The sequence below is a fragment of the Strongylocentrotus purpuratus genome, unplaced genomic scaffold (genome assembly GCF_000002235.5).
Source record: "Strongylocentrotus purpuratus isolate Spur 01 unplaced genomic scaffold, Spur_5.0 spur5_scaffold_5, whole genome shotgun sequence".
Taxonomy (NCBI): Eukaryota; Metazoa; Echinodermata; class Echinoidea; order Camarodonta; family Strongylocentrotidae; genus Strongylocentrotus; species Strongylocentrotus purpuratus.
Genome location: NW_022145611.1, coordinates 41,118,060 through 41,146,004, shown reverse-complemented (window position 1 = coordinate 41,146,004; position 27,945 = coordinate 41,118,060). Strand labels below are relative to the sequence as shown.

Here is a 27,945-nt window from a genome sequence, read left to right as displayed (position 1 = left end):
GAGAGAGAGAGAGAGAGAGAGATTTAGGTTGAGATTGAGAGAGAGAGAGAGAGAGAGAGAGAGATTTAGGTTGAGAGATAGAGAGAGAGAGAGAGAGAGAGAGATTTAGGTTGAGATTGAGAGAGAGAGAGAGAGAGAGAGAGAGAGAGAGAGGGGTTGAGATTGAGAGATTGAGAGAGAGAGAGAGAGAGAGAGGGGGGGGGGGGGTGAGCGAGGGAGTGGGAACGTATGGAGAAGGACAGATGGAGTGGAAGAGAAAATAATGCAAACTGTAGCGTTTATATACGTTTAATCAAGCCCGCATAAATCAAAACCATATGCAAGGTGATACTACTTCGCAAATAACCAATTTTGTTTTTCCTTTGATCTCAAGTCGTGTAAACGACGATGTAAGCTGCATTGTTTTTCCAAATAAAGTAATTTTTCAGCGGATCCGATTCCCCTGCTGAAGGCCTTTTGGAGCAGTACACTCGGCCCAATAAGATAACCAAGGTAAGATAAATCTATCCAAACATTATGAGTGCTAAAATGGTTAATAATTGTTCGTTTCAGATCGTTAATTTAGATGTTTACTTTTGAAAATATGTTTAATGCGGGGTTCAATGCCAGAACTTCAGCTTGCCAAATTACACAAATTGCAGAATGCCGCTGCTCGCATTAATTGTTACCCTCTCCAACAGACACAGTCACATCACACCGGTTCTCAAGAAACTCCATTGGTTACCCCAGGGAGATGAAACTCTCACCTCCCTGGTTACCCATAAAAGAACGTATTGTTTTAAAAGTTCTTTTGTTTATGTTTCATTGTGTTCGTGGCTCTGCTACACATTTTCTTTGATTAATCACTATAATTACTTGCCAGATCTTTAAGTTCTCAAAAAACCTGGATTGCTTGTTCTTCCAAAACTTAATACAAAATGGAGGGAGAGAGATTTCACTCATGCTGGGCTATCACTCTGAAATTGTTTACCTCGAGGGATCAGAGATATTCCTACATTAGAATCTTTCAAAAGCAACCTTAAAACTTATCTTTTTCAGTCTGCTTTTAGTTGATCTGAATTGTCTTCTTTTTAAGTTATATTGTATTTTTGCACTAGTGCGCCTTGAGCATTTAATTTTGAGGTGGATTTGGCGCTTTATCAGTAAATCCTATATGTTATCATTATTATTACTTCTATTCGGTACTATACGAATTTTAGTTACAGTGATGTTTGACTCAATTTGACATAAACAGTGATCCGTATTCCCTGGAAAAATGAAAATAATATATGCCATATGTTTTGTAAAAACTAACTCAATAAAGTCACAATAATTGTAAATAGGAGAATGGAGATTGAATAGTGATGAGCAAGAAAGTTAATGGCGAATTATTTATGTTGAAAACAATCGTCCAAAGTGTGGACATCTCTCTTAATTTTTGTTTAAAACAATTAATTTGCTATTTTTGTTGAGTCGTTTCATATAGGAAGCAAGTCTAATTATTGTCGTGCAGCGGCCTATACCATTTACAGAATAATAAATTCATTTAAATTTTATTCGCATAGAAATTTAACTAAGTTTGTTTGTATTTCATCCTGAAGAGTGGAAAGATGTCGTGCCCCCAGACCTGTGGAGAGATTATAGTGGTCATATTCAAGGTCATTCTTGTGATCATCTGTCTTCCTGTTCTGCTCGTAGTTAGTCTCGTAGGAATTATACTCGGTATCCTGTGCTGCCCATGTAAGTATATACCACTGAGCTAATCATGCTATCAGACCATGTCTATACCAAAATGTTTTACATTATCCATGAACAGATGAAGGCGTGGATCCAGGATTTCTTAGGGGAGGGGGCCCAACTAAGTTGTGAGCACTTTTTTTTTTTTGGTCCTCGAAAATTTAAAAATTTGACCCCCCCCCCCTTAAGCGCAGGGGGGAGGGGGGGGGCAACCCCCCAAAAGGGTAACAATCACGTGTTTTTAATAATGTAATACACGAATTTTTTTTTCTCAAGGGGGGATACTGCTATTTGTACCGAAATCCACAATAGACAGTCACCCATGCGTATATAAAATAATATATACTCTCTTCTTGTATAAAAATGTATATAAAGGAAAGAAAGAAGAAAAAAAAACAGAAAAAGGGTTAAAAATCCATGAACATAATGACAGTGAAGCAAAATAATACTGATAATTATTGTAATAATCAAATAAAAAGTTAATTGTGAAACAATTATTGTAATTGAGTCAATCAGTAACATAAGACGATGCAATAATATTATGATATTAGAAATCCTGATAACTATTTTATTGAAAAATGTCCATCAACAAATTCTTTATTTACTTTTGGACACACTGGCCCGAAAATATGGAATACTCTCCCCGGAGATGTCCGTGATACTGCTGTCTTAAACTCTTTTAAATCTAAAATAAAAAAATACTTCATCTGTTTTTAAATCTATAATAATATTTGCATGTTAATACGTCTTCTATGCTTTGTACACCGTTTTTGTTATTGTTATATTTTTTATAGCCAATTGTTGGAACTTGTATATGTATCTTTTAAAAACAGGGACTGCCTCGACAGAACCTTATAGTTTTATTTGCAGTTTCCCCAATTAATTTCTATTGCTAATTAACTTTGTATAATTCCGATATATTTGTAGACATGTTTCCATTTTGTGTGTGTTCTTGTGTTTTCTATATTGTATATAATCTGTATCTTATATGTTTTTTATGGATTTGAATTGAAATAAAACTTGAACTTGAACTTGAACAATTTCTTAAAGGAAACACTTTTGGTGCTTTTGAATGAAGAGTAGATATTCTTTGTCGATCCTCAATTTTCTGCCTATATTCTTTTCATTTATTGTCTCTATCTCTCCCTTACCTCCAGTTAAGATATGTTGTCCATGCTGTGCGCCTTGCATTGAGGGTATCCTAGACGTCGTGCTCTTCCTCATAGGGCTACCCTTCAAGTGTATCATATGGGCTACAGTAGGGGGTGAAGAGGAGGGAGGCAAGGGGGACAAGACACCGCTCGACCAAGGCACGACTCCGGCGACAACATACGACGGGTCGGCGTCACAGCAGCAGACGGCTTTGAGCGCGGATACGTCAAAATAGACGTATAATTATAATTTGGCGGATTTTCAGGGAAAAAATGCAGCCGAACTTAAACTTCATCATGGTCACATCTTTTGAATCTAGATGCACTGAAAATACCAACATCAAAAATGAGTAAAAATCAGAACCAGGGACGTTTGTTTATTTCCTCTATTCTTTGTTATTTATGTGTGGAGGGGCGGGGATGAAAAAGATTTAACATAAAGATATTTTCAGTACTGGTAGCTTAACTATTTAACTTTTTGCAGAAAACTGGAATAAGTGACAACCACGGGATTGAAACTTCGTTTGAACTTTACTCACCAGTGATATCAACCCTAGAATTTGACTGGCCTGTAATATGCTTTGTTTTAAAATGATACATTTTCTTTATTGATAGTTTATTGTTTATATATCAAAGGTTTCCAGGGCTAATGCAGATCAGTTACATTAGAGATAATGTAAATGAATGGAAGGAGAAAACTTGTTTGTTTTGTAGGATTTCGTATTCGGAAAGGTATTTCTGTTTAGCAATGTTTGTGTTACATTAAATATAAATAGCTGCTTAAGCCTGCAACCAAATATGCATAGATTGTGAACTTCATCATATCAATCAGTGACCTATTTTCTTATTTTACATCCTCCTTTCACTTGATTTTTAGAACATCAAATTACTCATATACTCATATCAGTCTCTCTATCTTGCAGTTCTCCTGTCAAGGTAAATAATAACGAGCAGAAATTAAAAGACCCAGTACTCATTTATTGCTTGGTCACCTGCCATATTTGTTATTTATTGTTTTCTTCATAATAAAATACACAAAAGATACTGTACAAGTTTTTATCTTTTCAAAACGAGTAGGTCATGAAACAAACGGGACACAAGTACATAAAATACTTACACGTTGTCTGTGGAGCCAGAAGGGTGTTCACACATATACTTTAACACACAGTAAATGCCCTTCTGGCCCTGAACAGACCATGTGTATATGTTGTTACTGTTCTACATATAACTGGTATACTTCCTATATGTACAGAGATCTCTATCACCTGAACTGCAATAATAATGGCTCCTCATACATGCTAATGATTTAATAAGGTAGCATACATACACACATGAAAACATGTTTTCTATAGTTATGGAAACGGACATAACAATCCATCTGTTGAGAGTCAGAAAGGCGCAATCTTTATGGTATGCATTAATGTCCTTCTGGCTCTCAGCAGTCACAATCCTTGTACATGTATAAACTATATTCATATAAATATAATAAAGGAAAATAGGCCAATGAAAATATAAGCATAAAGGCCAAGAGGAATGGTATCACCAGAAGATAAAGACTCTGCTCTGGTTCGTATTTATAATCAACCTACTTGAAATCTACCTTGGGCAGATTTAACATGAGTTTCAATAATAGAGGTGCTTAAAATCTAGGTGAGATAATTAATTAATTATCACCTACAACTTCACTTTCTACTGTATTTTCTGAAAAGTAACGTTGCAGTTGTTGCATTTGGACATTCATCACGTATCATTATATAAATCATACAATTTGTTCAGTCTCTGGAGCTTGCACAGTCATACTGTTGTGGTTTAAAATGCTACTACACATACACACATGTACATTAGGTTGCCTTTAAATCATATATGCTTCCTGGGGGGTGTTTCACAAAGGCTAAGATTGACTTAAGTTGGAATTGAACTATGGCAGGCCCTTCGTAACACTGGTTGCTCTCACCATTGGTCTCTCAAGGGACGTCACAAATGTACAGAATTTACATTTTTGATAGTTTACTTTTAAAGAAAAACAGTTACTTACATTGTAAACTTAAGTTATATTTAAGACTTGGAATTCTACTAGGATATGAGATTTATGCACTTAAAAAGTCTTGCACTAGATGCAAAATTAGAGGGAAAAACCTTGAAAATTATGATCTTCAGATAATATCTTTTCATTCAATAATAAACTAAATGTAAATTTTGTCGATTTGTGACCACGATTTGTATGTCCCTTGGGAGACCAATGCCAGGAATGGTTAGAGGAACTAACATCTTACTACAGTTCAAGTCCAACTTAAGTCGATCTTAGTCTTTGTGAAACACTCCACTGGACACTGATCATAAACGAGTAACTCTCAATTTTCTATACAAAAGTTCCAACAAATAATTCACACCACCAGTTATCACCTCTCTACAGCCACAGTTACAGAGAATAAATAAATCTAAACAGGAAAAGCTAACAACTTAAGACTAGTCTAACTTGCACTAGAGGGCAATATGCACATTATATATGGTATCTTTCTTCAGCATGACTGTCTTCACACCTTGAACAGACATTGTGCTGGTTGATAATTTCTTAACAAGAAATAGTAATAGTTTTATGTCTACAAAACATACAGCATGTAAATAAAGCCATCAATATGATTGTCCCCAGTTGCAGTGAAACAGAAAATACCCATATCTATATTAAAAAATCAGACCAGAACTTACCAATAAAAAACCTAACTGGCTGTTGAATGTGTAAAAGTCACTATTGGTTTCACATACAGTAGTCTTAATATTACAAGATTACAAATAGGGTCAAAAGCAGACAGTCCCTCAAAAACTTTACACATTTTGGCAATATTTTAGACTGCAGAAAAAGTAGAGTTGAGCTACACAATCACAAATATATGATTAAAATCAACAGAATACTTAACAACAATAACAAGTAATTGAATCAGATAGACATTTGTACGATAAATTTAAACCTATGTAGGTTAATTTTGTATATAAATGCACAAACAAATCATATTATGTATGGCTGTCTGAATTCAAAAGTTTCCGAAAATTTAAAAGGGGAAAAAAATGAATGTTGAATATATAATGCATGGTATTGTCATTTTTAAATTACCAGCTCGTATGTCCAAATATACCATGTTCATTTCAAACGATTTACTGACATAAACAACAATGAGGGCATCACAAATAGTTTCTAGACATCTGTTTACTATCATACAAAAAATACAAATATTGTTTAATATGCAGACAGTCACTGCTATGGTAAATTTAGCAATTATGTGAAGTACTTCAAGACACTTCTAAAGTAGCCCCTTCAGTTTGAAAATAAAAACAATCTCAGATAAAATCATGAAAGCACTATTAAACCTCTATCCATCTGTACCAGCAAAAGATATGACTCAAGTTTTGACTGATGTCTATGAGCAGATGAAAGTCCTCAAATTACAAACACGAAATACACACTGCTCTTACCCTTTTCACTTACTGTATCTCAGTTTATATTGTTATAGAAAAAAGTATAAAAAATACAGGGAAAGAGGCTAACATACAATATTGTCTCTTGAGCGTCCGAAATATTAGCATACAATCTTTAACATTTATGAAATCAACTTTTAAATTTTTACATCTTTACTCCATACACCTTGTGTTGAATCTTTTCAGAATTTTGTATTCTATCATTTGTAAATACAAGAACAGCTCCTAAATAAGCCAGATTTTAATGTTCTATTCTCTATCTTTTCCCCTAAACAATCAATTGTATCTAAATCCAAGTATTCTCAACATTCTGCTCTGTTATTTTCATCCTGATCAAGCATTTCTTTAAAAAAAAAAATTTTTTCTTCAAACAAAGGATACTTGGATATTTTCTATTAGTTGTTTCTTATCCTAGCATTCTTAATGGTATATTATATGATATAGCTCAAGAAAAAAACACATAATAAATAAGAGTCTCGCTGCTTAAGTGAAGTACACATGTTTGCAAATATTGAGCGGAAATGCATTTCATGTATATGAATACGCACCGACTTCTGCTTCTGCATTCAAGAAACTTGATGAATAAATAGTGTGTATGCATATCACCATAATAGGCCCGGTTTGTTATGCATTCCCATTTCATGTATTCTTTTTCAAGTAAATTGCTCCTGACACCCCAAGAAGCTTGTCAAAGGTATATCTGACTTAGCAAGGTGAGAAAAAAAGTTTCATCATGACAAGAGGAAACATGAACTTGAATGCATTACATCAAAGATCTATTACAACACGATAGTGCAAGAACAAGCACATCATCACCATTATCAAAAAAGAATAATCTATAAAGCCTCAAAACATTACTGACATTTCTTAGGAACTATTTGGTCAAATTACTTAACTGTAAACTAATATACATTAATATCATATTAAACATCTCTCAATAAAAACTTTTTGCCTTATGAAGGCAAACTCACTCTGACCGGTCTTTGCATATAAAATTAATCACTAATAGTTAGAGATGATTAATGCTACCAATCCAAAGAATAGTTTTAAACAAAGACATTCTGCTTTATCAAGTCATGCTACACATCACAGTAAAATGCAGGAATGTACAGAAAGTCGTAATAAAATAATGTTGAGTTCTCTTTACTCTTGTATTTAACTTTACTGAGTGCAGTAAGACAAAAGGAAGCAGTATGTCTACATAATAATCAAAACCATTCTTTACGTTTCTTTGTAAAGTACATACATGCTCCCTGACTGTCAAGAATACCTTTAATAAAATAAAATAAGGTACAAGTATACATATACATACATCTTATACTGTACATTGATCTTTACACTACTGATGAGGTAAATTACCTCTTTGGTTTACAGCTGAAGCTATTGTAGTGTTCAGTTTGAAAAATTAAAAAAATACAAGCATACATGTACCATGCGAATGTTTGATTGGCAATAAACACACACACGTACACACAACAGCAGCAACAGCAACACCTTGCAGCACACAACTCAATACTGAATACAGCATAGAAGACGTGCTGTACATAACTGGCAAAAGGTCGGGAAATTGGGAACAATGCAGTTTCCATGACAATATGATTTTTTGGGAGAATTTTCAACAGAATTCTGGTGATGGGGAGGGGGGAGGGGAGAAATGACACCCCCCCTAACAACAAACAAATGACATGCCCCCGATGTCAGTATGCTAGTAACAGCAAGACGAGAACACCGGTGATAAAACATCTCACAATATCAGCAATGGTGTTAAGTTGATAACATCAAGAGGTTAGGTGGGAGGGGATTGATTCATTAGATAGCAAGACAGAAAAATAAAATTTCAATTTGTGAGACAGATTATCAAGCATGAGATTAGGAGAGAAAGAGGAATGGAGAGAGGAGAGGGATGACAGATTAGAACACCTGTTATAACATATACAGCCTGATAGGAAGGTGAAGGGATATATAACTGACATGCAAGTAAGTTGTGATTAAACTCAACTAATCAACAAAGTGTTTACCAGATAGTGTTACATGTAGGTATGGCATATTATTCCAACAAATATAAAATGCTTCTTTATCAGTCTGGATTATTCACGTAAGTGTAGGGCTTTCTTTCTGTTTTAAGATGGGAAAAGCCAAACATTTCTCTATCTTTAAAGAGAAAAAACAAAATTCAACAAACATATTTTTTCTACTTCATTTCTCTCCCTCACGCAGACCACACACTCAATCTCTCACTCTCTACTACTTTCCATATTATCTCAGTCAATGCGTATTTCATTCATTTCTGTTTTTTTTACTTTCCATTTTTTAAATGTATTCTTCTTCTTCTTCAAGTGTAAGTGCTGCTTCTATTCCCTCGTTGGCATGCCCCTTCCATGATGTTTCTTCATGTTTTCACCTTTGTACCCAAGTACGACAGCCATAGCGAACTTTTTCATTTTGTTCTTGTCTTATTGTCTCCTTTCTTTCACATACTTTTAAAGTAGACATTCATTGAAAATTATCAGTATGGCTGATAATTTATCACTAAAAAACCAGGAAGCTTGAAGATGACAATTGTCAACTGTGCATTGGACAATCCAAAATAACAAAAATAAAAACACCTCTGAGGTTCTGTAATATATGAGCGCTTTGTCAGAAAACTTAGCGATGTTTTGAAGGCGTCACATCAGGGACCAACCCTGCGTATGCATACATCCTTTAACTAATAAACATATTTTCAGTGCAATTGTTCCTCAACTATAAGAGTTTGATTCATTTTAAACATGAACTTATTTTACACCATTTTAAATGGGAAGTGATGCTGATTCGGATGATTATAATGCTGTACTTAGACAATTTATAAAGGGCAAGGATAAATCATTGATCAAAAAAACAATGAAATCAGACCACCTTCAAATTAAAAAAAGCCCCTGGATTGATGGAATAAGTATTGTTCGTTCCTGATTAAAATGTTGCACATGTGTTGGTGTATGTAGCTGAATGTACAAAGTCATCTTTCTTATGCAAGCCATAGTAAAGCCACATCTGATTTTTTTAATTTTTTGAATAAGGATGCATTTTCCATTAAAATTGAACCATGTCCCAAATTTAAAGTGAGGCAACAGATCAAACAGTTACAATGACGCTGGTGAAGTAAAAAAAGAGACAAAGAAACGGCACTAAAGTGCACTGAGTGCATTGTAAAATCGTTTGCTTAAGCTAATTCGGTCTCTTGTGCGACGTCCAAAATCTCAGCAGTATTCTGAGAGCTCTTCAAATATGAGAGTGGCGCAGTATTTAACTTTTTAATTGATAATAATCGTTACTTTGAATGTTTCCAAATGAGGAATTTGTATAAACTTGTTTGATCTTACCTTCCCTTATGCAATCATACAAATTAAATAAACATCTAAAATCAATGAACCTCTACTTTAGATACATTTGGCGATGCCAAGAAGTAACATAGCACTTCACTAAATAAGTGCAAGCTATGCATATAGATTGTTACTTGCAAGATTCTTAATCATTGTTTGACAGAGACCTTATTTCAGAAACTTCTTTAATCAGTATATCGGTTTCTCCTGGGATACTAGTTGAAACTATACAAATAAAAAACCCAGTCCCATTGGATTTCTACATGCTCTGTATAAAATGAAGTAACGGGTATAATAACAAAAAAAAAGAGGTAAATAAGTTTGAAATCAGGTAATTGCCCTAGAATTGACAGTCCTGGAAATCGCATAAAATATGTTCCCCATGCCCTTCTGCATTTTACAAAACACTGGAGGTTGATTTGTTCATATATAAATCACACTCTTCTCATCCAATTCTGATAACAAGTATTATCTTGTAGCATTGAAAGAAAAGAGATATATCATTTTCCTCCAATCATAAATGTAACCACTGCCTCAAAAGAAATATTCACCTAAAACGATTTCCTCATCCAAAAGTATTAATATTTCCTTGTAGCATACAGCTTAAAATTGTGTAGGCATCAATATTTTCCATGAAACAATTGCTTAAAAAAAAGAATATCTCACAATACAGAGATTACCCCAACCAATAAAAAAATATCCCCATAAATATTCATGATACTAAAATCTAGATGCCTGCTGTTTATCTATTTCTATCACAATCTTATGATCTCTTGATATATTTATATATTCTGGATAAGCATCCTCCTACTACCAACATTACAATCCCATTTCAAATATATGTGACAAACTCTGAAGGAAATGAAACAAAATTCACAGGTATTACCTTTCTGGTTAATAGTTCCCATTTTTTATTAATTCAATATCAAAATTACTCCACAGATATCATCACATCACTGAATATGAACAGAAGAAATGAACAACGATAACAACATGTTTCTTTTCTATCTCATCCTAGAAATGTAAATTACATGAGGTCTATAAAGAATACTATACTCCTTTGAAGGTACAAATCTATTTGTACAAAAGGGATCCATCTCCTCTCTTCATCGAACGCCTACTTTTCTCATCTTCAGCATATTCTTCGGGATTTTTTTTTCTTCTCTAAAAGAAGAATGATCCGAGTTCGTGTGAGAATCAATGATGGGCGTGCAGATGTCTTACCTTATTTCCTCACTGACTGCCTCGAGTACCTGGAGGAAATTCAGAACATCATCGCAAGTTTGCAAGTTTTCAGACTGCATGAGACTTCAAGGATCAAGGCTATGTGACCCTGAGTCATATTCTGAGTTATCTGTATTCATTTCACATTCAAGTTCAGTCTTATTGTGTTTTTTGCGATGGGGGCTTTCGGGGCGACGGGAAGTGGGGAAGCCATATCAGGTAGCTCTCCGCTGGGTACTCTCTGTGATGGTAGAAAGGATAAGAAACAAAAAAGAAAGAAAGAAGAAGAGAGAAAGTATGTGTGCAACCACATATGAGTTTCACTAATCCTGTAAAAGAATAATATTTTTGCCCAAACAAAGCTATTACTAAAAAAAATTCTTTGATGCTATCTCGATGAGCATAGCAAGCACCATGGCTTCAAGACTGACAGGTATAAAATTTCATGCAAATCTAAGAGCCTGTCATTATTACACCATTCATCATGATTTTTGAAGATAGAAAGCTCTCAGGAGTAATTTTATAGTAATAACTGTATAATAACTGCATGTACACATTACATGTACATAACGTACTGCAAAAAAAGGAGGAGCCAGAGAGAAAATGTCCGTGTTTGAACTGAGGGGCTATTCAACAAGAGCCCATTTATAAACATTACAGTCTTTTCTTATGAAAAATAACCTTTTAGAAATATGATGAATTAAAAATTTGGTATTTAGCAAATTAAGTATGATTAAACTGTCATGAATCTTTTAATGCCAATGATGGACAAATCTACATTTGGGTCTAATTTTGATGAACGTGCAACACAACAATCTTTAATACAAACGATTGGTGTTTACAAAATACATCAACCAAATTGATATGTTTTTTAAATTTTAAATGAGATTTAACAAAACATGGCGAGTAAAAATTTGTCACTGATCACCTACCTGTCGTATGACTAAGCGAGGTAGTGGTTGAGGACTTGTATCTTCTTCACTCTCTCCATTCTGAAAATATAGGAAACAAAATCTTAAACTTAAAGGCATCAAAATATACCCTTTTTTTACAGACATTCTGCAGTTTCTTTATATCTTTAAAATATGTGAATTTTTTTTTTAATGACAAGTCCAATGTCTCAAGACATTCCCTCAATCTTAAGCTGGGTAAGTCTAAGCTACCTCTTTGTAGAGATACATCCACAAAGTTGCAAAACCAATATATATTTTAAGTTAAATCCCTATAGTTGGATAGATTGGGAACCACATTTCAACTTCACATTATTGCCCATGTGTATGGACAAAGCACAAATTACCAGGATTTCATGTTCAAGACACGATAAATGTACTTTGATCTCTTTTCATTAAATAATGTAATGATATGATGGAAAGTAAAAAATGCTTGATGACTATAAACAAATCAACTAATCTGATAATATAGAGGCAGTATGGCAAGTGGATTCAACAGATCTTGACAAATGAGATACTTCATTTCCAAAACCATGCCAGTGCAGCAGTAGCCAAAGGTAAGATCTATATTATCAATGACAATGCCTCTGACAGAGGGACAATGTCCACTGGAGCTAAGTTACAAGCATACAGATTTTCAACACTCCAGTATAATGACCAACCAACTGTCTTGAAACTTACCTCATTGCAGTCTGAAGTGAGAGATACAGGCTCTCCACCTGCCTTGATCCCATTGTCTGTCTTCATCTTCTTGGGAGGTGACTCTAAGACTGGGACGGGGGACGAGGGCCTCTTGAAGGTTTGTGTCTCATCCTCCCCCTCCTCTGTCTCCTTCACTTCACTATCATCTTCTCCTTGCTTGGTATCTGGAATTGTGACTCCATTGTCTGTTCTGACTTTCTTTGAGGGTGACTCTGACACCGGAGGTGGGGATGAGGGGCGTTTGAATGTCTGTGCATCATCCCCTGATGGTTTTATTGAAGGTTCCTGCGTGTCTTCATCGGGAGCAGTGACCTTGATGGTCGGGATTTCAGCAGCATTTCCTGTAGGGGCTTGTTCTTCCTGTAAATTCAATTAGAAATTGGATTAAGAATACTAACATTTGCAAATACATTTTAATATTTTTCATAATCAATCATAGACTACAGTTGCTCATAAAGTAACACGGGCAAAAGAAAATGTATATGGTTTTTAGGTGTTTATTCCTCAAGAACAACAGTATTGAAATACAGTTTAAACACACAAGAAAGAGTACTGTACCACCAATGTCATACTTGGTAGCAGTGGCACAGACAAATTACAAGAGAGAGAGAGAAGGGGAGAAGGGAGAAGGGTGAGAGGGAGAAGGGAGAAGGGTGAGAGGGAGAAGGGAGAAGGGAGAGGGAGGGAGAGGGAGAGGGAGAGAGAGGGAGAGAGAGGGAGAGGGAGAGAGAGAGAGAGAGAGAGAGAGAGAGAGATCATTTAATATACCTGAGATGAGGGTTGTGTATTTGGTCCATTGCCATCAGTATCAGTACCAGAAGGGAGAAGGGTGAGAGGGAGAAGGGAGAAGGGAGAGGAGGGAGAGGGAGAGGGAGAGAGAGGGAGAGAGAGGGAGAGAGAGGGAGAGAGAGAGAGAGAGAGAGAGAGAGAGAGAGAGATTTAATATACCTGAGATGAGGGTTGTGTATTTGGTCCATTGCCATCAGTATCAGTACTGGCTTCGTCTGTCGATGGCTCGGTTCTACTTGACTTGGGTGACTGAAATACAGTATCTTGAGAAGGTTCTGTCCCTCCATCCCCTGTGCCTGCTGACTCTATGGAGCTGGCACTGGGGTTTTCTCTCCCCCGTACATCAAGGCTAGATATAAGGGCTGGGGAACTCAGGTTAGGTCCATAGAGGAACTCGTCTTCACTGATGCTGTCTCCCGTCTTGTTAAGGGGTGAGGGGGTGAGGCGGGAGGCTGCGTCTGAGGAGGAGTTCTTGGGGGTGTTGCCTCGACTGCTCCCATCAGTGGATGGGAGGGATTTCTTCTTGGACTTGAGCATGCTAGCTGGGACATACTCACTGAGCTTTTTCCTGTTGTAGCAGAAAGGATATAGAAAGACATTAATGTCTTGTCAAAGGACATTATTGCTGTGTCAGGCTTGAACCCACGATCTTTGCATCTCCAGTCAAGTGTTTCAACCACTCGTCTATGACACCTCTAAAATACTTCAGATTTTAAATGCTGACAGCAACATTTAAAATAGCTAAATCTAAAATAAAAAAAGTCACACATCATGTTACAAGTAGATATGTCACTGAATATATTGCAACAAAGGAGGACACAACTTCTATAATGTGTAGACTTTTAAAATATCGAGTTTTGCATAATATGATGTAAAATTCTTACCGCTAGTATCACTTGGAAGTGCTTGATACAGGGGTGATAGTGAGTACTACAAAATAAAATAGGTTTGTTTTTTCTCCTCAGGGAAATTAAAATAAATAAATCAGGAAACCAATTTAAATCAGGTTTTTATCAGGCCTGTTGATCTTAGACCCACGTACCTCTTGACATGCTTGGCCTCAATCTTCATGCCTTCCTGTAGGAGCTTGATGGTGACTGAGTGTCTATGGACGGTGTTGACAAAGAACTGTATATCTAGGGTCAAGTTCACATTGGTTGCTGGTCCCAGAGGCTGAAACTCTAAGCCTATGAACCATAGGGTGGAATGCTCATCAGTCCTGACATGGAGAAAGGAGAGAACATATGATATATAGATATAGTGATAACTGATAATTCTCTTGCCCAAGTCAAATGAACTATGATTGTTAGCCATTCAATATGACATGGTTTTCTTATAATCCACATTTATAACTATGGGACTCTGTTATGTCACTTGTCACATTCGTATCAAAAGAATTTATGTAATCTGGGCCCTGTCATATAAAGAGTTGCGATCGATCCAAACCCATCGCAAGTTTGCAGGGTCAGATCTCTAATATACATTCTTGTGATCGATATCAATCGCAAATAAGTTGAGATTAATATCAACTCTTTATAAGCTAGACAGGGCCCTGATGTATCAATAACCCCTACTTTTGAACCTTTTACATGCACCATTGAATCACCAACATATGGATAACCCACCAGATTTATAGCATTAAATGACAGAAGGATGATAGAATGTCACATCGCAATATTTCACCATGGATTCCAATTCATTTTAGCCAACAACCCTCATGCATGGATATAATGGTTGTATATATCTAACAAGGAGATGACTTACTTCTCTTCTACTGATCCATCTAACGGGGTGCTGGGTGAGATAGATTTGGGGTAGACATGGGCGAGTTTGATGTGAGGATTCCTCTCTAAGTTACCAACCAACACTCTGATCTTTGATTCTACCAGCCCAACCCTAAAGTGTGATGGGAAAGACAAAGGATTTCAAACAAAGAAAACAATAATTAGTTATTTTAAAAAAGCGAAAGAAAATATATTCCTATACCTCTTCAACTTCCAATCCAAGAAACGAAAAAGAACATGGTGAATACGGTACAACAGCTAAAAATCTTTAATGTGAAAATATTGAGGGATATGAAATGCAAAATGCAGTATGTCATAATTTGCTGACACCGGACTTGGTGGAAACACCATAAAAATGGGAATACAAGTCTTGCACACAGCGAATTGGATGTCCAACCAAAAAAAAAAAAATACCCCACCCCCTTCCAGGTTCTCAGAGTCTTCAACTGAGGGAAAATTTATGATGGTTTTTCCTTACTATGGTGGCGGTGCATGGTCATAGAATGGAAGGCTACTCTCAGTAATTGATAACATCATTCTACCATCACATGAATACCTGAATGGTCTCAAATTTCCAATGAAAATCAATGCTGATGTGGCTTTAATCAAAAGATGTCAATATTACCATTCAAACAAATTTTTAGAAATTTAGAAATAAGGTAAGTGTCAAGAAATTAGGAGCTTTATTATAAGTAGTGTATATTACATGTATAATCAGATACTGTGGATGCACTTCCAGCTATCAAATTCTGTGGCACATTGGATATATTTATTTTTTAAAAAATTATATATCTTTATACATGAACTGAGGATTTGCCTTGTTTAAGGCTTAGAGACTTCGGTGGTAAGCGTTTTATAAGTAACGTTATTATTATTATTATTTGTCATTGTAAATACATGTCATAAACATGGTCTGTAAATATCTAAATAGCAAGACTTTTTATACTTTAATTTCATGGAAGACGAATTTAAAAAAAAGAGATAAGATTAAGCTAGCTATACTCACCACTTGAGATGATCATCTTCATTCCCAGCACTTGCTATCAAAACAATGTAGTGTCTGAGGAGAAAAGAAAATGCAATATATTGGCAAAATAGTAAAGAAGTTCTGAATGTACGTATCAGTAATATTCTAGTAAATGATACAATGAACTTGATCCAGTAAAAAGCAACCTTAACCATAATGTACATTTATTATTTGAAATATAAATTAGAGTATATAAGGAAATATTTTGTCGGTTGCCGACCTAGGCTTCAATGTGCTTTGCATGTGACTGTCAAGAGGTAAATCATTTAGTCACTACTTACTTGTACTTCCCAAAGAAGTTGGAAGATTCAAAGAGTTTCTCCCACGTAGCCTTGCCTTGCATGATTTCCTGAGTAATGGCGAGACCTAAAGATGAGGTGACCATTAAAACAATAATTGGAAGGTATGAAAATAGTCACATATGTCTGTAATGCCAACTTACATTATTCCACTGATCATATAATATGGTCAATATAAAGATAAAATCAACTTTCAATACTATTCAAGCTTATACAATATTTGATTCAAGCATAAATCACAGATATTTTAATGTAATTTAAAGATGGACCAAAAAATGAATATATGTCTGGTTGCAGTAGTGAACATCCTCTTAGAAGAAAACATAACTTGAAAACTTTATAAAAATATACTAAACATAAAAATAAAAAAGTCAAATTGTGACAAACTTTCTTTAACCACATACATCAATCCATTGAATGTGTACATGCATGAAGATGTAAACATTGTGTAAATATTCTACTGACTGACCTCCTTGAAGTTCTTGTTCTATGACGGTCTTGGTAGACTGAGAGACATTGTATGTAGAGTTTTGCTGAGGGTAGGCTGGTGTGATGATAGGCATTAAGTGAAACCTATCACTCACATTCACCTGTTAAATGAATATAGAGAATGACGGTTAATCAATACTGCAAGTTATAAAACTGAGTGTATCTGACATACTGCTTCTTTCAATGAGGCGTACGTAAATTTGTTATCTCTACATCAAAACATGGCTGGTTTTGAAAAGAAATCCCATTGAAATATGTGCATTTGCTTTAAAACTATAACTTTTGTAAAGAATAAAAATAAATCCTTGCCATCTCAAAATATAACATGTTTATTCAGTGGCCCTGAGTTATGTAAAACATCATACATGGACGCGTTACGAACATGCATTCTTTGAACAATCTATACAGAGGTAGATGTGTTTGATGCATGTGGATGGCTAAGAACTTGTCTGGATTATCTTGAGACATAGTTTTAGCAGGAGCAACAACCTTTAAAATACACAGTATGCAAACATGTGAATGAATTAATAGCTTACTATACAGTCAAATGTGTATGATAAACAGTGAACATGAAGCAGTTTTTTACATGTCTTTATCATATCATGCATATCAAAGAAAGAATATGACAGCAAACATGCTCTCAATTGGTAACAAAGTTAATAGCATTGAAAAAACAAGGGCAGCATAGTGTTAAAACCTGATCAGGTCTATGTACTCACCCTTGGGTCCCACTCTGCAAAGCCAAGTTCTGTTGAGGTGTTTGGAGGTTTCAGTAACACAGGCTGTGGCCATGCCCTGTGCACGCAGGAAAAATTACCAACATAGTCATCAACATATTAATTGCTTTGTATTATTACATTTTTTAAAAAATGCACACAAACAAAAAATACAGAGAATACCTAGCTTTGATCATTCTTATATTTATACATTTCACTTTTATAAACTATAAAATAGATGTTAAAATATTATAAATAAGTCAGGACTCTTTGGAATATTGAAAAGGGATTTGAAAAATAAGACACTGGGAATGAAAACTTTGTAACACTATCTAATACCTGATCTTAATTTGTCAGAACATGAAACTTGGATTAACCCAACTCTCATATAAAGTTGCCCCTCTCTCTCACCGTCTTTAGTAATTAACAAAAAACCTGAAACATAATACTAATTACATAATCCTCTTCTGCACTTCAAAAGATAGTAATTCTATGCTAACTGCACTCACCACTTTGTGAAGACGAGGAAAAACTTGTTGACAAGTGTAGATGCTGCAGCATTGGGGTAGAGCTGACAGGTTCTAGCTACTAGCATAGCCCACGATACACCACCCAAGAAACCAAGGGCATTGGAATACACACCTTTCTCTGTGATTGGAATAATAGCATTAAAATTGCCAATTTACACAGACTGAAACAAAATCTTTATTACAACAAAAAAATAACAGCACAACATCACATACCGGTAAATAAAAACGTAATAATTACTTGATCTACACAAGAAAAACAATCAAAATATGTTTCCCAATAGATTAAGTGGCTGCACAACGACTTTTTCCCCCCATCTGTTTAAAAAAGAAATATTTAAAAAAAATACAAATACATCACACAATCTATGGCAACCTCCTGCTTTGCACTTTTTTAAACTTCTGGATAAAAATGAGAACTAAAATTGTTATTCTCGTTAGGACTGTGAAACTGAGAGAACTTGCTACTTACTTTTGGCCCAGAGTTTTATCGTTCGCAGTGTCAACCTGAAATTCTCTTTGCTCGGGACTACATTCAGAATTTCATCTGTAACACGACACCCTGTGGATAACAAAAAATGAAAATAAAGCAAAAACTAAGATCTATCACCGATAAGGGAAAATATTTATTTTGTATTAAAAAAAATAAAAAATCGATCGGTATGTTGTAAAGAAGACTTTTTGAGAAAGCCGTTTTATTATTCTAACATTAATATTTGTTTAACCTTAATTATTTATCATGCATGAATTAAAATGGCAGCTCAAATGTTCCATTTCTATTTTTGCCCCCCTTTTTTTTACTTTTAGAGGCATGATAATGGCACTAGACATCGGCAAAGATGGAAGAAAATAATATCAAACAGGAGAATATACCGATCTGAGCAGAGGTATGCAATAATGCATTGTTTTATTTGATTGATAAAAAAGGTCACTTTTAAGGGGTATACTGATGATATGCGCTATTTATAGAGGCAAGTGACAGATACTTCTAGCTAATTTCAGTGCCAGGCCATTGGGCCCAGGTTTATAAAATTCCCTACATGACTCAGGCCTATTTCAAACACTTCTGACACATACATGTAAATTTTGATGATAGTAATTTACTATTTTTGCAGCTTTTATCGTACCATTCAAGCTGCGCACACACTTTGGATCTAAGTTTTTGAGAAGGGAATCATCTGTCAGATCTAGGTTCTCTGGTACAACTCGGAGGGCCAGACGGGCAAACAGGATATCCATCTAGTCAAAAGTAGTGAAAAGTGTTTAGAAATTCTCTGCTGAATTGTTAAAATTTCAATCTTATTGATTGTTTTTGCAGAAGTTATATCCATCTGGTAGAAGCAGTATATGGAATTTTGAAAGAATAAAAAAAAAGGGAATCAGGATCATTATATATCATAAAAAGCCATAATTTGTGAGCATTTGTCGTCAACATTAGTTTTTCTCTCAAAATGTATATCAAAAACTTGAAAACATTTATGCGCATCATAGCGTAGTCTAATAAGTTAGCCTATTCAAATTGAAATTGAATTTAGAATGATATTCAAATGGAAGGTTTTAACAAAATCTAATTCAATTTTCATTAAATTCTTGGAAGCTGCTTGACATTTGTTCACAAGTAACTTCCTACTTTTGTCATTCAAATCAATGCACTTGATTAAAAACAACAACATCAACAAAGTATGCAACTCGGTCTTCCTCATCAAAGACCCATGTCATTCAAAAATGTCAATTGAGTTCATTGTAATAATCTCTTCAAAATGATAATAAATTTTGAAGTGCTTTATGTACGTCAAACTGTATTTCTATCTTGAAGAAGTACACGTACAATGGTAAAGACTCCAACTGTGCAAAGAAGATTATCTAGGTTTGCCTACCTCTATGCCATCAAAGACTAGCTTGATTACTGGAACAAACGCTTCCTCCACTGCCTGAAATAAAGAAAATAAAAGACCATACATGTGATTGAAGAAATGGAAAACAACTTTTATTATATTTCTCATCAAGTATAAATTTTAGGATAACAAATTGTCCAAGCTACATGTAGACTTTGGCCGGTAAAAGTTGAGTGAAAATTGGTCCAACTTAGCCTTTTCATTTGAATACTCTGTGAATAGTTTCAGGCTGTTCTGTTAAATTCAATATAATTTTGCGATTTTAATAATGAATGAAATTACATGAGTAACTCATTTCATGATATGATTATCATTTTTTTAGTTTATATAGTAGATACATAATCACATTTAAACTTTCATTTCATTAAAGATGAAGGTCATAACAGCCTTGTGCAGTATTTCAAAATTATAAATGAATTATTCACAAAATTTAAAAGAAAAAGGTCATGAACACTAGCACAAATACCAACTTCCAAACATAATAATAGTAGATGGGAAAATATGACACATTAGGAAAATATAAACATCTGTTGTTGACTCACTCTGCAGTCCTTGGTCTCTGGCAATGCTTTGACAATGTCATAGAAAGACTTGAAGAAATCACTTCTCTCTACATGGAGAGGGGCTACGCATAGTGTATCTATATCAGCACCTGCAATAAACAGAGATCATTGATTTACACATTTAATCTCAGCTATTATTTATCTAGACTACAATGTATTCCCAAACTTTTCAATATCCATAAATAAAGGAATTGAGATTTTTTTTGTATGCATGCATTTCAAACTGTAAATAAATTGAGGACAGCTAAATCAATGTAAGAAAGTTGTCATGAAATCTTTTCATTAAAGGTAAAGACCAGTTTTGGAAATGCCCCCCCCCCCCCTCTTAAAATATAAAATTGAAGCTCTTATTACCAATCATGTGAAAGAATATGTTTTGACTAATACGTGATCATACAAATGATCAGTCCCATATACATCTTTCTGTGTACAGTGCTTGCAAGTTCACCTAGACTGGGCCAAATTTCTTATCATTTTGATGATTCCAGAACCTTGCAGTACACACCCATACTTATATGCTAGATGATCAACCTTTTCTGATTGATTCCACAATGTTCCTTCCACAATGCAATCGCATGACCATAACTGGTCTTTATCTTTAAGAATAATAATACACAAAGGAGACGAGTCTCTCAACCAAAATGTCCAAAGTGAACTGACCTTTAGTATGCACTCCTAGTCGATAAGAACCAAATGTGTAGATCTTGCCTCCAACTGTATCGGCTATGTTTGGTGGAATGTTTTTCTCCTCTGCTACTAATCTGATCCAGTCCTTGACAATCTGGTCAAGCTTCCCAAGCACCACCAACCTAGAATCAAATGAAAAGTTGAGTTAGTGGCAATGACAGACATCTACATTCACATATAAAAATGTTGAAGCATGCTAGCATTTTGTTTATAATGTGCTTAGAATGGAGAAAAAAAATTACATGCACCTTACTTACTATCAAAATGTGATATTATTAACTGCAATTTATACAAAACACAAGAAAAAAGCACATGTATGCAACTGATAATGATGTTGAGTATTCATTGAAAAGAAAAAGAAATAGACATTATTCAATAATATGCAATGATCATGAAAAAGTGTATCATTTATAAACCTGAATTTACCTGTGGTTAAGCTCCTCTTCATTCTCAAAGACTCCATGTGGCTTGAGAGCTTCTACCAATTCCTTTGTCTGCCTGTTGTCTTCAGGGCGTGGTCCCACCAAACTGATAGCTGATGTGATGCCATAGGTCTTCTTGGTAGAAGACTCTGAGCTGTTAAACAAATACATGAAAGGAATGGAGCATACCGGTAAGTTAAATGCAATTGGCAATATCACCTTCAATCTTTTAAAAAATGTTATTGAAAAGCTGCCCAACAAAAAGCATAATATTTTACTATTAACAAAAATGTGAATGAACACTTGGAACAGGTCTATTACAAACCGGTAAACAAGTTGCATTAAAACACTCTTTTTTTCCCTTTTTTTTCTTTTTCAGAAAATATCTGAGGATAAGGAAAGTGGTGTTTAGCAAAAAATACTCAGCGAGAAATCACTCTTGCCTTTTCATCACAAGTTCCCATAAAAAAATGTTTGAGAAAGTAAAAATAGTTCCCTAAGCTAGGTAGTTTTACAAGTCGCTAACATTGGAAAAGGCATTTTTGAAGATTTTTTTAAACTTCCAAACTAGTTCTAGTCAGTAGTAAAGTTTGTATAATTATGATCCTGTGATTTTGATTGATATAAAAAATAATTTACTTTTGTCTCAGTATACGATTGTAGTTCATTGACAAATAAGTGGGCGGTATTAAAAGCATGCCTTTAAAGGGGGAATTAACCTCAAACTACATGTTAATTTCAGTTTATAGCCATTTAAACATTATTTGGAAAATATAAAAAAGCATACATTTGACGAAAAGGGATGACGTAACTCTTCTTCAGAATCCTTTATCTTTCCAGGCTCTGAGACTTTTCAGAATGTTGACATTGGCCCGAATTCACAAAGGAGGTTTGTCGACAAACCTTGGTTTTCGTACGTCATGTGACGCGTTTTACGCGTTTTTTACAAACCTGGTTTGTAAAAGAACAAAAGGAGGTTTGGCGAAACAAAAGGAGGTTTGAGCTCAAACCTTGCTCTGTGAATTCGGGCCATCGTGTTTGTGCACAGCCCGTTCTGTGACTTATCGCATGGATTCGGCGGCTATTGTGTACGTATGTTTCCCTGCTGTAAACTGTAAAATTATTGTTTTTCCTGTCGTACTTGTACTTTTTGCGCCCAAATTTCTCAACCTTCAGAGCTGCTACCTATAGCTTGAATATTTCATTGCGATTGTGTTAGTCTGGAAACTGATGAAACGATTTCCCCTTGGTTTTCGAGGAATAATTATTACAACCAAACACCATGTTTCAAATGTATTGTATATTAAGCGCGTTGTGCACACTACATTAATTCTCGTCTGATACATCACAACCCGGAAGTTTTGAAGGGAAATTTTGACAAAATGGCAGCTTCCTAGGGGCAGACGACCTCGTTAATATGGAGAAGTAGGGTCTCTTTATTGTACTTGCGCGACAATATTATTTTGTGTCAATTTTATTAACTTTTTCTGATTTTTTTAACTGAAAACAAAGATATTAGTCCTATACACTTTGTCACAGGTTTCACGGCAAACTGCTGAACAATACAACAAGTGCATACCGACGATGGGACGAGGTGCGTGTGTGAAGCTAGCGACGATAATCTCAGATCCTCATTAAATTTATGCAAGTAATTCACATTATGAATTGATGATGATCATTGCGGTTGCTAACTTAACACACGCGCGTACCCGCCTGAAACCCACCGTCGGTATGCACGTGCATTGTGCAGCGGTTTGCCGTGATACCTGTGAGAAAGTGTACACTAATGTCTTCATTTTTAGGAAAAAATACTCCAAAAAATTATAAGAAAATTGACACGAAACAGGTATGAAAGATAACGAATTTTAAATCGCGACCGTTATTTGAATAATTGTGGAAGATTGAAGGTCTAGGCCTAGATGATTTTGGGTGTGTTATCATTATCATATAGTCTAGATCTAGAATAGTGAGTAATCTCTACACCGGTGTCAAGGGTCCGAAGTACATTTTATTTACTTATTTATTTATTTATTTCTAATCTTTTGACAGGGTAGCCCATTCACCAATATTAATATTACAGAACATGCACGTAGTGTATGTTCGGCTGAGCCATTCACAAATTACAACTTTGTTTAGGAGCCGTTCTCAACGAATTAATAGTCACATGTATGGTCACAGTTGTCATGGTTGTGAAGAAGAGCCAGCTTAACTTTAGGGTTAGGGTTAGAGTTAGGGTTAGAGTTAGGATTGGGTTTAGTGTTAGATCTACTTTAAAAAGCTCAAGTCTTGACTTGAGATAGAGTAAAGGAGCGGGTAATCGGCCAGCTCCAGTTTTCGGCCGATTGGTTGGATGCAAGGTAAAATCACTCTAAAATACATCGCATAATAGCATAACACATATCCCACACATACCATACCATGCCAGTGTCACTGAAGAACCACATTTGCAAAGGAAAATATATCCTAAAATATCACATTTTAGCGATGTAATCGCCGGTCCCGCTACCCAAATCTGAAAAATCGAGTTTCTTACGCGTGTATGTAAGAAATATGGGTACCATAAAATCAGCTTTATTTCAAGTATTTTTCAGATTAAGAGCCTGATTTTGTGTTAGTCGCAAGCTCAAAAGTATCTCATCGCATGTATTAAATCAATGCAACCGGACCCCGCCACGCACACACGATATGTCCGTCTAATTCAGATTCCAACTTCCGATCACCGCTGTGCCTGTCTTCGGCCAGGCGAGCACCAGGGAGCTCCGGCGTTGGATACCTGCTCCGCCCGCTTGTGCTGTACATCAGCGCGGAAACGCACGGCGCGCGCGAGCGCTTCCTATTGACTTTGTACATGCGGCCGTAAACTGAAACACTCGGCCGATAACTGGCTCCAAAACAGTGAAAATTTAAATGAATATTGTCATGGCAATTCGTGATTTTTTTCTGGGATTCTTTTTTGTTTAAATAATAATATTTGCTTCATGATTTGAACAAGAAATGATAATAAATAGGAAGTAAAGAGTCCTAAAAATAGGATTTTGTCTTAAGTGGCCGAAAACGGGCTCCTTTAGTTTACTCTAGACCTAGGTCTATCATTTATAATCATGAAAATTGTCATTTTTTAATAGGGTGTCTGATCGCGCACCCGATGTTGTGTGCTAAAATTCTTCCCATAGAGATTACACGCATCCCTATGCAGCCTACGTGCATTGCGCGACCATGCAAAAAAAGTCAATTTTTTTTTTTCAAATCGAGATTCAAACCTTTGTCAGTTGTGATCCTGAAGGTGATAATCAATGAATGAGGTGTCATATGAAAGAGCAGGTGAATTCCAATATTTCCAAAGGGGCGTAGCCCCCGAAATTCTAAAAATATCTTGGTCAAAACAGCAATTTAAACATTGTGTCCTGGCTAACTCTCAGGTTTGTCACTTTTGAGATATGACGCCCCGATCGATAAGTAGTCCCAGTCCTAAGGAACAATTCTATGTGATTATATTTTCGCTAGCCCCCAGGGATCACAACTGATAACAGTTTAAAAATACCCTTCTCGCTATTTGGTGGATCAGCTAATTAGGAGGCGTGCGCTCCGCTCAGTCCAAACCATGGTTACATCGCGTAACATCTCCGCGCACGAACGAAACCCCAAATTATAGTGACTGAAATTATGGTTGGCAATTCCCTCGATAAACCCGGAAGTGAATACACGTTATAGTCAATGGCAATATCGCGGAGACAACGTGCGTTGTCTCCGCGATATTGCCATTGACTATAACGTGCATTCACTTCCGGGTTTATTGTGCGACGAACGCCAACCATACTAGTAGGGTGTCTGATCGCGCACCCGATGTTGTGTGCTAAAATTCTTCCCATAGAGATTACACGCATCCCTATGCAGCCTACGTGCATTGCGCGACCATGCAAAAAAAGTCAAATTTTTTTTTTCAAATCGAGATTCAAACCTTTATCAGTTGTGATCCTGAAGGTGATAATCAATGAATGAGGTGTCATATGAAAGAGCAGGTGAATTCCAATATTTCCAAAGGGGCGTAGCCCCCGAAATTCTAAAAATATCTTGGTCAAAACAGCAATTTAAACATTGTGTCCTGGCTAACTCTGAGGTTTGTCACTTTTGAGATATGACGCCCCGATCGATAAGTAGTCCCAGTCCTAAGGAACAATTCTATGTGATTATATTTTCGCTAGCCCCCAGGGATCACAACTGATAACAGTTTAAAAATACCCTTCTCGCTATTTGGTGGATCAGCTAATTAGGAGGCGTGCGCTCCGCTCAGTCCAAACCATGGTTACATCGCGTAACATCTCCGCGCACGAACGAAACCCCAAATTATAGTGACTGAAATTATGGTTGGCAATTCCCTCGATAAACCCGGAAGTGAATACACGTTATAGTCAATGGCAATATCGCGGAGACAACGTGCGTTGTCTCCGCGATATTGCCATTGACTATAACGTGCATTCACTTCCGGGTTTATTGTGCGACGAACGCCAACCATACTAGTCAATCGCACATGTCGCGGAGACAGCGTAGCTCAAGCTGCAAGTCGCGGATTGGCTTAGCAGCATGCGTACGATATGCATACGCTTGCATATCGCGCGATACAGCTGTTTGGCTAAATTTAGCAAAACAACATCACTCTGCGTGGACGTCTTTTTCGTCGATTTTGACCAAAATGATATGAATATACCAGCGTGTTGGAGGGGCTGTAACTTTTGATAGAAACATCGGTGAGACTTGAAATTTGAAATGTATTATTCTGATAACATTTTTTATTCAAATATCAAACAAAAATGGTGAAAAACGATCCCAAATTGAAAATTGAAAAATCGTTCAGACACCCTAATACTAGTCAATCGCACATGTCGCGGAGACAGCGTAGCTCAAGCTGCAAGTCGCGGATTGGCTTAGCAGCATGCGTACGATATGCATACGCTTGCATATCGCGCGATACAGCTGTTTGGCTAAATTTAGCAAAACAACATCACTCTGCGTGGACGTCTTTTTCGTCGATTTTGACCAAAATGATATGAATATACCAGCGTGTTGGAGGGGCTGTAACTTTTGATAGAAACATCGGTGAGACTTGAAATTTGAAATGTATTATTCTGATAACATTTTTTATTCAAATATCAAACAAAAATGGTGAAAAACGATCCCAAATTGAAAATTGAAAAATCGTTCAGACACCCTATTTTTAATGAAAATTGAGTTGAAATAGACTTTGTGTTAAACTTCTTAAAGTTACTGGGAGTGTTAGTAAATTTACTTTACCTCGCCGTTGACATTTTGCTAGTCTTGTAGTGATCCAACGGCCAAGACTGGATTCAACAACCAACAATCCAAACGCAGATAGGGCAGGAGATCGAGATGTTTGGAACTCGAACTGTTGAAATCGCTGTGCCGGTGTAGCGCACGAATGCTGCTATACCGGTAACGATTGGCCTTGGCAGAGCAGCCTTCGCGCAGTTTTGTCAACTGAACCTCTTCTTTGGCAGCTACATTACTCTGTCATTACTCAGTAAAAACCATCTTATAATGTCTACCCAGTTACATGGACATCAAATATATATGATGAGCATGGATTTTAAAGGGTACACAAGAAAATATACGGAGAGAAGACGTTTAAGTTTATTAAAACCACCGAAGTCCGACCCTCTCTGTCAGAGACAATGGAAATTTATGTCGAAGCGAATCAAACTGAAAGTATCGACTATTTATGGTACAGTTGTAAATTTCATTATGATAAGGTAGCTTCGAAATCCAAATAATACTCAACTTCACTGTGATGGTAATTTATGAGAATCTCGGGGGAATATGATATAAGAAGATTAAATCCGATTAAAATGAGTGATCGCTTTCGCGATTTCCTCTTCACTTGGAAAAAAGGCGCTATGAGGCAATTTATTTATTCATTTATTTATTGTGGTATACAAAAAACATTGTACATGGCAGCCTTTCGGCTCAGTGAATTGAGTGCAATTTACATAAGTAACTTACTTATGTGAACACAAGGATACTCCACAAAATACAATAGTATTAAAAAGTCATTAAAAATAGACATTCATAACAAAACAATAAGTACACCTTAATGGGCCATACATGAAAGTAGCGGAGCTCACCAGCCCTTAATCTTACGAGCCCTTTCAACTTGTTCAA

General features: G+C 35.9%; 2 protein-coding genes across 3 annotated transcripts; one reads left to right on the top strand and one right to left on the bottom strand.

The window, feature by feature from the left end:
* The first annotated feature begins 345 nt into the window (after nt 1-345).
* Nucleotides 346-3,281, top strand: LOC756896. Its single transcript, XM_001196883.3, has 3 exons — nt 346-492; nt 1,581-1,719; nt 2,874-3,281. The coding sequence occupies exons 2-3, from the start codon at nt 1,590-1,592 to the stop codon at nt 3,101-3,103; spliced, it is 360 nt and encodes a 119-aa protein (XP_001196883.2). The 5' UTR covers nt 346-492; nt 1,581-1,589; the 3' UTR covers nt 3,104-3,281.
* A 6,327-nt stretch (nt 3,282-9,608) lies between these two features.
* On the bottom strand, nt 9,609-27,472 carry LOC115929479 (poly(A) polymerase beta-like). 2 transcript variants are annotated; one of them, XM_030998464.1, is made up of 19 exons: nt 27,061-27,472; nt 21,776-21,925; nt 21,323-21,471; nt 20,642-20,751; nt 20,082-20,135; nt 19,332-19,443; nt 18,677-18,766; nt 18,187-18,325; nt 17,681-17,756; nt 16,942-17,062; nt 16,455-16,539; nt 16,153-16,206; nt 15,127-15,258; nt 14,405-14,581; nt 13,569-13,930; nt 13,342-13,388; nt 12,553-12,933; nt 11,854-11,913; nt 9,609-11,162 (listed from the first exon to the last, which is right to left on the bottom strand). In XM_030998464.1, the coding sequence occupies exons 1-19, from the start codon at nt 27,072-27,074 to the stop codon at nt 11,058-11,060; spliced, it is 2,418 nt and encodes an 805-aa protein (XP_030854324.1). In that variant the 5' UTR covers nt 27,075-27,472; the 3' UTR covers nt 9,609-11,057. The 2 variants fall into 2 exon arrangements, with proteins under 2 accessions (XP_030854324.1, XP_030854323.1); XM_030998463.1 differs by lacking the exon at nt 13,342-13,388 and having other exon boundaries at nt 13,522-13,930; nt 27,061-27,471.
* Between the last annotated feature and the right edge of the window lie 473 nt (nt 27,473-27,945).

Bases quoted from the DNA above. Each gene is read 5' to 3' on its own strand.
- LOC756896 (XM_001196883.3), top strand. From the start codon at position 1,590: ATGTCGTGCCCCCAGACCTGTGGAGAGATTATAGTGGTCATATTCAAG. The intron at 1,720-2,873 runs GTAAGTATATAC...CCTTACCTCCAG, and splicing joins CGGTATCCTGTGCTGCCCAT to TTAAGATATGTTGTCCATGC.
- LOC115929479 (XM_030998464.1), bottom strand. The intron at 17,063-17,680 runs GTGAGTACATAG...TTCATTTAACAG, and splicing joins TTGCAGAGTGGGACCCAAGG to GTGAATGTGAGTGATAGGTT. The intron at 13,931-14,404 runs GTACGTGGGTCT...CTGCTACAACAG, and splicing joins GAGGCCAAGCATGTCAAGAG to GAAAAAGCTCAGTGAGTATG.